The 13403-nt window shown below is 45.9% G+C and overlaps 1 protein-coding gene across 1 annotated transcript in view; it reads left to right on the forward strand.

The window, feature by feature from the left end:
• ANTXR1 (ANTXR cell adhesion molecule 1) overlaps positions 1–13403 on the forward strand; it is a 217767-nt gene that overhangs the window by 144464 nt on the left and 59900 nt on the right. The window contains exon 14 of the mRNA XM_084804206.1: positions 10238–10279. Coding sequence (XP_084660332.1) covers positions 10238–10279 — 42 coding nt within the window. The remainder of the gene's footprint in view (positions 1–10237; positions 10280–13403) is intronic.

Here is a 13403-nt window from a genome sequence, read left to right on the forward strand (position 1 = left end):
TCCTTACCACTTGGCTGCAGAATTTGCTGTTACTATATTTGGTGTTGAAAGAACCACCTGGCAAATGTTAGCAAAGAATGCGTGCAACAATGGTCAGGCCCTGGAATTTACATTATAACAACAAGAAGAAGAAGAAGATGTTTTTTTTGTTTTTTTTAACGTATTATCCCCTTATTGGAAGCAGGGACCAGGGGCCGAGGAATAAGATTTCCCATGGCTGGGGTGTGGCTTCAGTGCCCAGCTGTTTTCCTCATGACTAGCAAACTAGAATGACAGCACAATCTTATGCATTTCTAGTCAGAAGAGGTCCCCCTGAGTTCAGTTATGCCAATGGGAGCCATTCTCTCTTGCTAATTCCAGTGCGTTGGGGTGGGTGGGTGATTTCTTTTGCAGGATGGCAGCACAGGAGTGAAGGGTTAAATTTCCCCTCCCCTGTGGTCTCAATCCAGATCACTCCCACACTTGATTTAAATATTATTTTTAAAACCCTGATGTTGCTGCAAGTAATGCTTTTAATGTCACAGGTTGTGGGCCCTTAGTGAGCACCCACCCAATGACAAACATTGTTTCCAATGCATAATTGTTTATGATTCTCCAGTGTTTTCTGCTGAAGAAAGGGATGGAGGATGGAATTCATCCCTCCATTTACAATAAATGTGGTGATGTCGAGTAGGTCAGTTAGGAAGCAGACGGGCGGGGGGGGTTGTGTATTTTTGTGTCTGTGGCTCAGGCAAACCCCCCACCTCCAGTTCAGCAGGTGTCATAATCAGGAGAACCAGTGAAAACTAGAAGCCAGGTATGGACATCCAACAGAATGAGATGGTGTAATCCTGAGGTAGCACAGTGTACTGTACCACTTCAGTCTGCTGGGTGGGGTGTGTGCTGTTTTGGAAGCTTCTCTCTGTAAAAAACATTGTTAGTCCATAAAATGTTGTGGCGAAAGTGTCTGAATTTTACAACAAAAGGTACGAAGGAGTTAAGGGAGCCGAGCTCTCCTCTCCCCTTTCCCTTACCTCTCTATGGTCTGCTGTCACAGGTGAACATAAGTAGAGCTGTGCTGGATCAGACCAAAGGCTTCTCTGGTCCAGCAGCGGCCAACGAGATGCTTCTGGGATGCCCACAAGTAGGGCATGAGTGCACTAGTTCTCTCCCACTGTTGTTCCCCCGCAACTGGTATGCAGAGCCATGCTGCCTCTGATAGTGGAGGTAACATATAACCATCATGACTAGTAGCCATTGATAACCTTATTCACCATGAATACAGTAGAAAATTCCATTGTTTAACTCTATGTACTTACTTCCTTTTGGTCTGTCTTGAATCTCTCACCACCAAGCTTCATTGGATGACCCCAGGTTCCAGTATTATGAGAGACGGGAAGATAAACTTCTCTCTATCCACTTTCTCCATACAGTGCATAATTTTATAAACTTCTGCTGTGTCCCCCCTTACTAGAGTGGCTACTTGTGAATTGCCAAAAAAAGAGCACATGCATCACCCAAAAAGAGGACAAAAGAAGACAGCGTTTTGCATAAATTTTACATATGCTAATTTATATGTATATATGCAAATTTTGAAGCTATAATTTAAATGGAAACACAGCACATACCATAGTGTGGAAAATGTTGAACTTGAAGGCCCAGCTCTTCCTTCTGATGGTTCTTTATCTTTATACTGGACTTGAACTGGGCTGGACAGACCTTAAGCCTCAAACATCTGGAGATCTACCTTCCGCCCACCCCCGAAATAGAAGACACCTTCAAAATAGAGGGCAGTCCTTTGGCAGCCCTTCAAATAGAGGACTGTCCTCTGTAAAAGGACACCCTACCCCTTGTCAGCTGCCCAGCCCCTGGCTTCCGTAGTAGTCAAGCTGTCAAGCCGGGTTTTCAGTCAGTTACTTTTATTATGCAAACTACAAACAAGCAAGCTTTCAGGCTACAGACAGTATTCTTATGCAGTAATTGACAACAAGCTTTCCTAGCAGGCTTTGCATGATATAGTAGGCTTCAGGTAACTAGCTGGGTTAACGCATCATGAATCAGAGTTGCTACTGAACTGCCATTGGCTACTACAGACCCCTCCTTCTCAGACCGAACGGCCTACCAAATCCCGCCTTCAAGATGGGTCTTTCCACGGTGTCGCCTCCATTGCTACAAGTCTCTTGGAATGCCTCATGACCCTGTGCTGCTCCTCCCTTTACATCTAACCCTTGGGTCTCTTATCCCCACCCCCTCCTCCTCTTCATTAGGAGCCTGCATTCCCACAGGTTCAGGGGAGAGCCCCACCTGGCTGTCATCCAGTTGATTAGACTGCAGCTGGGCTTCACCCTATCTGTCACTGTTATTCTCACTGGGGCTCCACTCCTGCAACCTTAACGCTTCAACAACTCCCTCCATCTCCACCTGCCCTTCTGACTCAGAACCAATCCCTATGGCTTCGTAGGGCATGTCTGCAGAGGTGCTGGGCCCAATCCCTACGCCCCTTACTTTTCTTCTTAACTAGAAAGCTCCAGACTTTGTAAGCTTTCCTCCTAGGGGAATTGTTCCAGCCCCTTGGTGGTTTTAGTTGCCCTTTTCTGTACTTTTCTTCCACCTCTTCAACAACCTTTTTGAGATGTGCCAACCAGACTATACACAATATTCCAGGTGCGACCACACCATGGATTTGTATGAAGGCATTATGATAGTTGCAGATTTATTTTTGATTCCCTTTCTAATGATCTCTAACACAGAATTTGCCATGTTCACAGCAGCCTTACACTGGCTCAACATTTTCACTGAGCTTTCCACCACAACCCCAAGATCCCTCTCCTGGTCAATCGTTGCCAGCTCAGACTCCACCAGTATATGACCTGGCTCACACATAATGACAACCCAGAGTATGGGTTGAGTATGGCTTGTCGTTGAATTGTGGGTTGTCATTGAAGCATGGGTTGCCGTTCTGTGTGAACTATGTGGGTTGTTAACCATGGACTACCCAGAGTTCACAATCCAACAACAAATATGGGTTCTCTTCCTGGGATGTTGGTGGTTAGCAAGTCATATTTAAACCATAGTGTAAGGATTGCACATAACAACAATCCACAATTCAACAACAACCCATGATTCAATGACAACCCATGCTCAACCTGTACTCTGGGTTGTTATTATGTGCAAACCACATCAAAATGTGAAATTAGGGTGTTTTTGCACCAATGTGAATCACGTTACTCTTGCGTTAAGCCACATTTGCCATTTGGGTGTCCATTCATCAAAGTTGAAGAGAGATCCTTTCGGAGGTCTTCACAGTCCATTTTTGTTTTTACCCCTCTGAATAATTGATGTCATCAGCAAAATTGGCCACCTAACTACTCACCTCTAATGTCAGATCATTTATGAACAGGTTTAAAAGCACCACTTACAATACAGGTCTTTGGGAAGACTCCACTTCTTACATTCGTCCATCATGTAACTCCCTGTTTATTCCTGTGCTCTGCTTTCTGTTCTTTAACCATTACCAATGAAAAGTCACCAAGAGGTCCAGAAGAACCGTTTCGGCCTCTCTAGTTCCCAGAGGGAGAGAAAGATAGAAAGAAAAGGGGGTGTCCTAAGAGAGGGAGCACTGGAAATGGGGGTGCAAGTCTGTGGTGGCATAGAGGGAAAGATAGAATCATAGAACATGGAAGAGGAATGTGGAGCTAACAGAGAAGTAGTGGAGAGAGGAGAGAGCACACTATGGGGTGCAAAAAGGAGGGTAATAGAGGATGAGTTAAAAAGACACTACAAAGTTGGAATCGTAGCAAATACACTTTTCTGTGATTGGTGTAGCAATGCAGCTCCCTTGAGTTAATAAAAATGTACAAGTGGCTCTTAGAGTGACTTCAGCTATGCACCCTTGTTCTAAAAGATGTAGTGGAAAGAAATTGCATTTAAAGAAGGCATTGTCCCAAATGTCAAACACATCATAGCACATCTTGTGGAAAGAAAAGTGGAGTGGGAATAATCTCTTGAAGATATTTGGTTCTTGCTCTGGACTTTAATTTACCCAAAGGATCTTGATGTTTTGGAGAAAATAGGGAGAAGTGTTTTGAAACTAGCGAAGTCTGCTTGATTAATACTGAGGATGAACCAAGGGAAAGAAATACAGGCAGTCAGCTGTAACCCCCAAGGAACAACTAAAATGTAACTACACATTTTCCCATCAGTGTGGAGGAAATAATGAGGTTACACATTCTTTGACAGCCGCCCTTTCCAACAGGGGAGATAAAGACAGGCTTCCTTTCTCAGTCCTATTAGGATGCTTTCTAAAGTAAAACAAATTAAGAACTTTTTGTTTGAAAAAAAAAGCAAAGGAAAATAAAATGGAAGTCGTGAGAAATAATCTGAGCAAAATGGTCACAGTGGAATTAGAACAACATCAGACTCACAATTCACTGGGGATTTTTCCTGTGCAAACTTCCTAAAAATGAATCGCACAAGAGTGCAATAATGGCTGCATTCCTAGATTAAGATCCCACTATATCCAGGGTGAACATTTCATTCCTTGGGTATTTAACTGTGCTTTTTTTCAGTATAATTTTGTTTCTGTAAATGGTCTTCATCACTGTGTGTTGAAGCTAAATGAGCAAGACAGTATGGGGCAACACCTACTGAATTTGGCTCTGCTCAAGTATCTAATCAGTAACAATCAAACATGCTGGGCTGTTGCTCACATTCTTTATGGAGTGGTGGTTGTCATTCATATTACTGAGCACTGGAAACAAAGAAATAGGAAAAAGAAAAAGAAAATGCCTGGTTTTAATCTTAGTTCCCATCTGAGAAAGGGTGAATGTGAGATGGTACCTGTTCCTTGTTAAGCAAAGCTGGCCTGAGACCTGAACATTTGCAGTGTAGATGTCATGGCTCAGATGCTTCTGCATCAGAAGAGGATTCCCTAAGACGCACTTAAGACGTTAGAGAGATTCTCTGTCTGAACCATCTCAGGGAGGCTGAAGAGCCCTTCTGGATTAGACCAAATGTCCATCTAGTCCAGCACCCTACTTCTTAAGAGAGGCCAAAGAGGTACCTCCAGGAAGCCCAGAAGCAAGCAGGACATAAAGGCAAAAGCCCTCCACTGCTTTATGTGTTCCCGCATGTGGTTTTGAGAGGTAGATGCCTCTGGGCATTGAGCCCCATTTAGGAATTGTGGTTAATAACTGGTGATAACCTTTTCTCCTCCACAAATGTGTCTAGTCCCCTTTTAAAGCCATTTCAGCTCATGGCAGTGAATGCCATAAATTAACTTTGCACTGTGTGAAGAAGTGATTTCTTTTGTCTGCCAATCAACATCATTGGATGAGTTTGGATGAGTTCTAGTATTATAAGAGGAGGAGGAAAGCCTCTTCTTGCAGAGACTTCCTTGGGTGATGAGAAGGAACCCGGAGGGATGGTGCTTCCTCTAGCCACAGCTTCCAAGAACATTTCCTTGCCTGCATCCTCCAAATTAATTAATTAATTAATTACATTTCTATACCATCCAATAGCCAAAGCGCTCTGAGCTTTTCTACGCGAAGCTGTTAATTGGCTGTTAATCCGATTTATCTACTTTTGGTTTCTTCGCAGAACTGAGATCTGAGCATTACATGAGGAGCATTTCCTTTCCTGCTTTTCCACTATATAACCGCAAGGTAGCACTGTAGCATAGTGGAATAGTGCAAATGCACAAGAGGAAATTGCTCTTTCTTTCACTTCCACAATTAAATGCCTTATTTTCCCTGCTCTAAAAAAACGCGTCAAAAGTGCTGGTTAGACACAAAAGCTAAACTGGAGGGTCATGACATCATCTAAAGAACTCTTAAACAGCTGTGAACAGGGAATGACAAGTGCACGATAAATGTCTCACGTAGAAAAGCTCTCTCTCTTCCCCAGAAACATCCACGGCTGCCATCATGTCAGTCCCAGAGGCAGCAGGAAGAGTGCAGGTCTCAGAAACAGAGCCATGGCCTGATACACTGAGGGCTGGTTTCAAGAACCCTAACTCTTGTAAGAACCCTATTGCAGATGTAGTAATAGCAAACATGCTGAGGCCACCTAAAAAGTTCATGGTGGGAGCAGAGAAGAGAAGAGGTGCAGAAGAACGCGGCATTGGGAATGAAATTCTTATCCCTGGTTAGCTCTGGTTTTATGTTATGGCTGTAAGCGTATGCTGGAAAGCATGTGGGGGCCAGCACCTGTTTGCATCTCAGAAGCCACAAGGGGGTGCCAAATCAGGCTTCCAGGGGGTAGGGCGCCTTGCCCCTCCCTAATCACTAGCAAAAGACGCCGCACGTATGACTTGGAGGAAGATTCGCTCATAAGATGACAGAGGTGTCTGGCTGGCCCTTCCTGGAAACCCATAGAATCATAGAATAGTAGGGTTGGAAGGGGCCTACAAGACCATCAAGTCCAACCCCCTGCTCAGTGCAGGAATCCAAGTCAGAGCATCACTGACAGGTGGCTGTCCAGCCTCTGCTTGAATGCCTCCATTGTGGGAGAGCCCCCCACCTCCCCAGGTAATTGGTTCCATTGCCGTATTGCTCTAACAGTCAGGACGTTTTTTGTGATGTGCAGCCAGAATCTGGCTTCCTGTAACTTGAGCCCATTCTTGGAGATCCTGGCCTTCCTGTCTGTGACAACCTTTCAAGGACTTGAAGAGCACTATCATATCTAGACTTGATTGATATGTTCTTTGGTCATGTTCTTAAAACAAGAAAAAATTATTTTACATTAAAATGGCAGAATAAATTACGCATTTGACATTATATAAACTGGCAAAATGCATAGTGTCACGCAGGTTGCAGGATTCATCTTTTGGGGCACTTTTTTTTAGCATGAACAGCCCTGGAAACATATCACCTGCTTTCATACACAGTGTGAGATAAACAGATAGATAAAAGGCCAGCGCCAGGGGCTGGTATCCTTGGGCACCTGTCGAGGCCCGCACCCATTGCAGGGGCGGGGGCACTGCCACTCTCAGGAGCACCTTGGCCCTGCTGCTGCTGCTCCCCCCCATTGCTGCCTTTTCCCTTTCCCTTTCCAAGCATGAAAGCAATGGCAAGAGTGAGGAGGTGGAGAAGCTTCCCTGATACCCCTTGCGCTCTCCCTCTGGGCAGCTGTGGGAATTGGGCCCAGAGGGTGAGGACAAGTGAGTGGGCGGTGCTGCCTTGGAATGGAGGAGCCGTGGTGCAGAGGCTTTATGGTGTCCCAGGAGGGCTCTTGAGATGGGCAGGTGCATTACTCCAAAATGCGTCTTTGGGGGCCCTCCGACTCATCGTGCTGAATGGAGCCCTAGGCCACTGCCCCAAAGTTCTGCCCTGGTGGCACAAGGGAGGAGGCTTGCCCCAGGGGCCATCAACACCGGAGCCAGGGCAGGACTGATATGGAGGGGAGAATTGAACCTCACATAGTTCCACTCGCCTCATTCAGTTTATTCTTACAGGAAAGAGGGATTTAGCCCTTGATTCTCAGCCAGTTTGAGAGGCTGCATCTGGGGCTTAGGACGGATGCTTGTCTTGACTCTGTTTTAGCTTTCCTGCTGGATGGCTCTCTGTTGCTCTTGGAAAGCAGAGCTGCAGCACTTGCCAGCTGCTTGCGAAGTCCTAGATGCAAATTTTTGCAAGAAATAACAGCCACACACCCACATCAACTTCTAGACCGTTTCTATGGTGAAGACACCAGACCCATTAAAAAAAAAACTAACTCAAATTGCATTTCCTTTTCACAAATGCCAGAGGAGGAACCTCCCAGATGTATAGATTTTTTTTTTACCAAACACATATGGAGAAATGCATTAATTCAATGTAAACTAAGGGATCTAGTTGGGAAAAAAGCTTTACTTCCCATCTGCATTATGCAGACAATGAAATGGCTGAGCAGCTCAGGTGCAGAGTAGGATCCAGGATTCCAGTTACTTTGAGGCTCATCACACAAGGCTGAAATCCTGCATCCTTACCAGGGTTTCTGCTTCTGGATTCTTTGTGGGATTACAACTGGCTCCTTTACACAGGTGGACACATGGTTTGAATCAAGGAAAGTCCTTCCTTGGCAAGTTCTATATATTTCTATACGTTTCATTTTACAGCCATTAGATGGCGCTGTGATAATAGCGCTTTGCCATCGTTACACACAGCCAATAGAATGGATTAATGTCCCTTATCGCTTTATCTCTGATCTTTTTGAAAATGGGATAAAGGGGGGAAAGCGCAGGAGATGTCCTGGAGGTTGATGACATCATGTAAAGGACCCGTAAACTTCCATGAGTGGCCAATAATGAGTGTGCAATATATCACTTGTGTAGAAATGGTCTTTGGTTACATTAATTTGATGTTTATCCCAACTGTCCTCCAAGGAGCTCAGGGTGGCATACATGCTCCTTCTTCCCCCATGCTGTGTGAATGAGATACAAAAAATAAAGATAGTCGTGCTGATCTATGTGAAAAAAAATCCAAGATCCTCAGTTGGGCAATACCTTTATTAGGACCAAGCAAAATTCCACAAAAATGTGCAAGCTTTCGAGTTCTGCAGGACTCTTCATGAGGCTAGGCAGTACAAAAAGCAGGGGATGGGGAAGAACCAGAAAAGTGCAAACATTTGGCTGCATATGGCCACAAAGTCTGCAGTTAGACTCTGTGTGAGTGAGTGAGTGAGTGAGTGACTGAGTATGTGTGTGTGTATGTGTGTGTGTGTGTGTGTGTGAGAGAGAGAGAGAGAGAGAGAGAGAGGAGGGGGAGGGAGGGGGGACGAAGGGAGGAGGGTGGGAGGGAGGGTGTATGGCCACCCAGGGATCTTCATAGCTGACTGAGGATTTGAACCTGGAATTCCCTGGTCCTAGTTCATCACTCTAACCATGATGCCACCCTGACCCTTTCTCTTGCATCCCCTTTTCATTTTGAAAGTGGGTGACGCTGTGACTCGGTGCTCATGTGAACCATAGTCTCTGGCAGAGGAAGGCTGCTCTCTGTTGATGCTTAGCATTATAATATTGTGTTTAAGTGTTCAAAACGCATTTCCTTATTTCAATAATTCTTGCAATAGCACTGTAAAATATGCCACTATCCACATATTGCACATCTGTGCGTGAGTGAGTGCGAGGGAAAGAGTGAATGTGGCCTAATTGCCTCAGGCCACCTAGCTGGGGTGAGATTTCAACAAAAAACAGCTGGTTCACATGATTGCCGCAGCAGTAGGGATGGCAGAGAATTCGGCTGTGGACTCAAATGAGGCCAGATTCCAGAGAATCCGACCTCCGGATTCCGGAGCGGAACGGCATCACTTACCTCCGGCTCTGGAGGATTTCGTGCAGAGCAGCTCTCCAGCTCCCTATACAAGGTGATACATTAATGGCGACTGCCATTAGCCTATGTCTGGGACAAATACAGATGCAAAGGGCGCATTGGACACCACTTGTGCCCGCAAAGCCCTGACTTTGACCTAATTGCAGCTGTAAACGTTTACGGCTGCAATTAGGTCAAAGTCAGGGCTTTGCGGCCGCAAGTGGTGTCCAATGCGCCCTTTGCGTCTGTATTTGTCCCAGCAATAGGCTAATGGCAGTTGCCATTAGCGTATCGCCTTGTATAGGGAGCTGGAGAGCTGCTCTGCACGAAATCCTATCACGGATGCGGGGCAGCTCCTGAGGATTTCGAGGGGCCCTGAGTGACACGGAGGGCCCCTCTACGAACCCCGCCCAGACTGGAAAGTGAGGGGTTCGTACATCACTATGCAGCGGTGCATGCCGGTGGTCATTGTGAATATTGAAGCCATGGTGGGCAGGCGCAGTGGCTTATCGTGACATTCAAACCTGGCACAGGGTGGGTTGTTACCATGGTTACAAACCACCCCAACTCAAAAACAGCCCATGGGTCGTGGATGGTTTGTTAACCACGGCAACAACCCACCCTCACTGGGTTCGGACATCACAATAAGCTGTGGTGCTCGCCCAACCGCAAATTAAATATTCACAGTGGCCGTCGACACACACGGGAACCCACCGTGGCTTATGTGGTGATCGTGCGAACCAGGTCCTTGTCTCACAGATCACATCCTTAGCCATTACGTTAAGTTGTTTCTCAGATGCATAGGTATGAGCTGTGACTTCCCAGTGGGGATGGGAAGGGCCTCTGCACAGGCTTAGGGCTGCTGTATAACTGCCTGTTCTGGGGATGATGCCTAGCTCAGTTTAAACCTTTGCTGCAATGCAGAATGGCTGTGGATGTAACTTTCTGTCCTCATTCTTCACCCTTTTTAGATTATCAAGGAGCCACCCCCGCCCCCTATGGAAGACAGTGAGGTAAGTGTCTTGGCCTTTTGCAGTTCTCTGTTGTATCTTTTGTGTGGCTGCTGTTTGTTTATTATTTGTTTATTTATTTAAAGCGTTTTTCTCTTCCAAAAAAGCTTCCAGAGTGCCTGCATATGATCGATCACAAGTCAGTCCCTGCCTGCAAGCTTACAGTCTGAAAGACATGACACAAATGGGAGAAGGGATAGGAAGGGAAGAGGAAAGCAAGCAAACTTGGGCACAACTTGTTAAAGTTAAATAGTAGCACTTCTGATGAGCAGCTGGCATGGAAGCAGCTCAGGAAGAGGAGGAGCCCCGCAGGTGGCCCTGCTTTCCATCTCCCTCTGCTGCAGCCTGGTGGAATGGCTGCTGCCACAAGACAGCTGAGGGAATGAGGTTGATCTCCCCTTTTTAACCTTCTCCTTGTGTCTTTAATAGGGATGTACGAAAGTCACTTACCTTTTCACAGGGGTGATTCGTGGGGCGGGGGGAGGCGCTCCGCACCTCCTCCCGAAATCCTAACCCGGCCGGCTCTGCTCCGAGGCAACTCCGCAGAGCCGTCGTCCGGGTGCATTCACAGGCGTGTGGAGCCTGCGGACGCAAATGGCGGCGGCTACGGCGGCCACCATTTGCATTCCTGTTTTTGGCTGTGATAGGCTACGTAAATATTTACGTAGCCTATCGCAGCGAAAGACAGGGGTGCAAATGGTGGCCGCTACGCCATTTGCACCCCTGTTTTTTTACCGTGATAGGCTATGTAAACATTTACATAGCCTGTCACGGCAAAAAAAACAGGAACGCAAATGGCGGCGGCTACAGCGGCTGCCATTTGCGTTCCCTTTTTTTTGCTGTGAGAGGCTATGTAAATATTTACATAGCCTATCACGGCCTCCGCAGGGATGCAAGTGGCGTCCCTGTGTTAGCCGTGATAGGCTACGTAAGTATTTACGTAGCCTATTATGGCCTAAATGGGGAAGTGAATGGTGGCCACAGACGCAGCCAACATTCGCAAAGCAGCACAAACAGCACCAGGTAAGTGCTCCGTTTTGCGCGCCTTTCGCGGGGTGGTGGGGTGGTGGGCTTCGTTCCGCCACGGATTTCGGGGGGTCTGAATGCACTGGCATTCGGCCTCACTGAGATCCGTGGCAGAATTCTCTGACATCCCTAGTCTTTAACCAACACTTCCCTCTTCCACTGCTGCTTTGTTACGACTGAAGGCACACAAAAGGTTTAAAGGTTGTCTCTTGCTTGAGTCATGTTTGTAAAGTGAATGTAAAAGCTACACGAATGCAAAAGCTACACGAGCCACCCAGAACGCTCAAACACATACAGAAGCATCTCATCCACTTCATTTTCCACACACAGGGCAATCTGAGGTTAAGGGAGGGTGAAGGCAGACACAGCTTTGTTGCTTAATTGTTTTTGTATCATTGTTTTAGGGTTTGTTGTAAGCCACTTTGGAAAGATTGGAATCGTCATAGGCAGGATATTCCTCACCATCACCATTGTCTAATAACTAAATCTTTCAACCATAGTAATTCTGGGCGGGTTCACACAATTGCTGGTGCCCACTGTGGCTTAGCCACAGTGGGTTGTGGTTAGGGATGTATGGACTGTGTAAAATCCTCCTGTCTGTGTCTCGCAGCTTGTCAAGCGCCTTTTGTTCCGTCGTCTGCTCACAGACAGATGCAAATATTTTTTTGGTCCAGGGGAAAAATACGTAAAGAATTACGTAAGAGGTTTCATAAGAATTTACATAATTTATCTTAGTACATAACATTTAATGTATTATCCCCCATTCCATTCAACTTTCCTTCAGCAGAAACTTCCGTATTTTCCTACAAATGAATATGCGTAAATTTCAGGAAAGTAAAAAAAAATCCCAAAGTCCACGGATTCTGCGTGGTCTGAGGGGGTCACTCTGCAGTGGATTCCACAGGTCGGATTCTTAGAAATCCAAGCTCATTGTAGTCTGCCTCAGATTTTTCCAGCATCCCTATCTGCGGTACGTGCCAGTTGCCATTGTGAATGTTCAAGTCACTGCGGGCGGTCACCATGGTATATAGCGTGCGAACCTGGGCAGGGTGCCTTGTTGCTGTAATAAGCCACCCCAGAACCCAACAATAGCCCATGGGTTCTGGGTGGCTTGTTACCCACAGCAACAAGCCATGCTGGCTGGGTTTGCATGTCATGAGAAGCCATGGCAACCACCCACCGTGGCTTGAATATTCACATTGGCAGCTGGGACATGCTGCAACCCAGTGTGTGAACTGGGTCAGTGGGTCCTTCACTGAGACAGGATGTGAACCCAGCTTCACTACTTTACTTCTAAACAGATATAGTTGCAAATTAAACTCTGCTTCAATTGTTCGTCTTCCCCTCACCTCATGCATGTGTACCTTTCTTCATATTTTCATTTATCCTTCATCTTATTTTTTTAAAGTGTAAGCATTTTAAAAATTGGGAAACTGCTCTGGGGATTGGGAGGAGGGTGTTGATGATGACTTGAGCATTGGCCAATAGGTGCCCTCTGCACCCAATATTTCACCAGTAGAAACTGAACTATGCTGAAAATTTGCAGAACATTTTCAGGGCTTTCATCTGAAAATAACAACAACAAACCCCAGTCTTCTACTAAAAGTACCCAGAGTAGCACACAGCATAATTATAAAAGTATATAATCAGTAAAAATGCAAGTGCATACAATTTCTAAAAGCAGGCACAAAATACAACCAATACTTAAAAAGCAAACACAAACCTAACAGCAACCGAATACATTAAAAACTGGCTGCACAAAACTAGGTGTTACACATTAGAAACCCCTTGAAATAAATGTTCCTTCACTTTCTTGAAAAAGACACAAAATGAAGGATCCTGACCAATTTCAACTGGGAACGTGCCACTGCCAAAAAGACCTCAGGCTCACGTGCCAGATGTCTTGAAATGGCTCTGAAGCAAGGCCTCTGCCACTGATCTTATAATTCCTGGGCAGGCTTATATGGGAGCAAGTGGTCCCTGAGGTAGCCTGGTTGGGTCCGAAGCCCTTTAGGGCATTAAAGGCTTCAACCAGCACTTTGAATTGAGCCCAGAAGCAAATAAGAAGCCAAAGGAATGGATACAAGACTGGAGTCATAGA

The sequence above is a fragment of the Heloderma suspectum genome, chromosome 6 (genome assembly GCF_057233095.1).
Source record: "Heloderma suspectum isolate Gila_16-S chromosome 6, 16-S_ref, whole genome shotgun sequence".
NCBI classification, from domain to species: Eukaryota; Metazoa; Chordata; class Lepidosauria; order Squamata; family Helodermatidae; genus Heloderma; species Heloderma suspectum.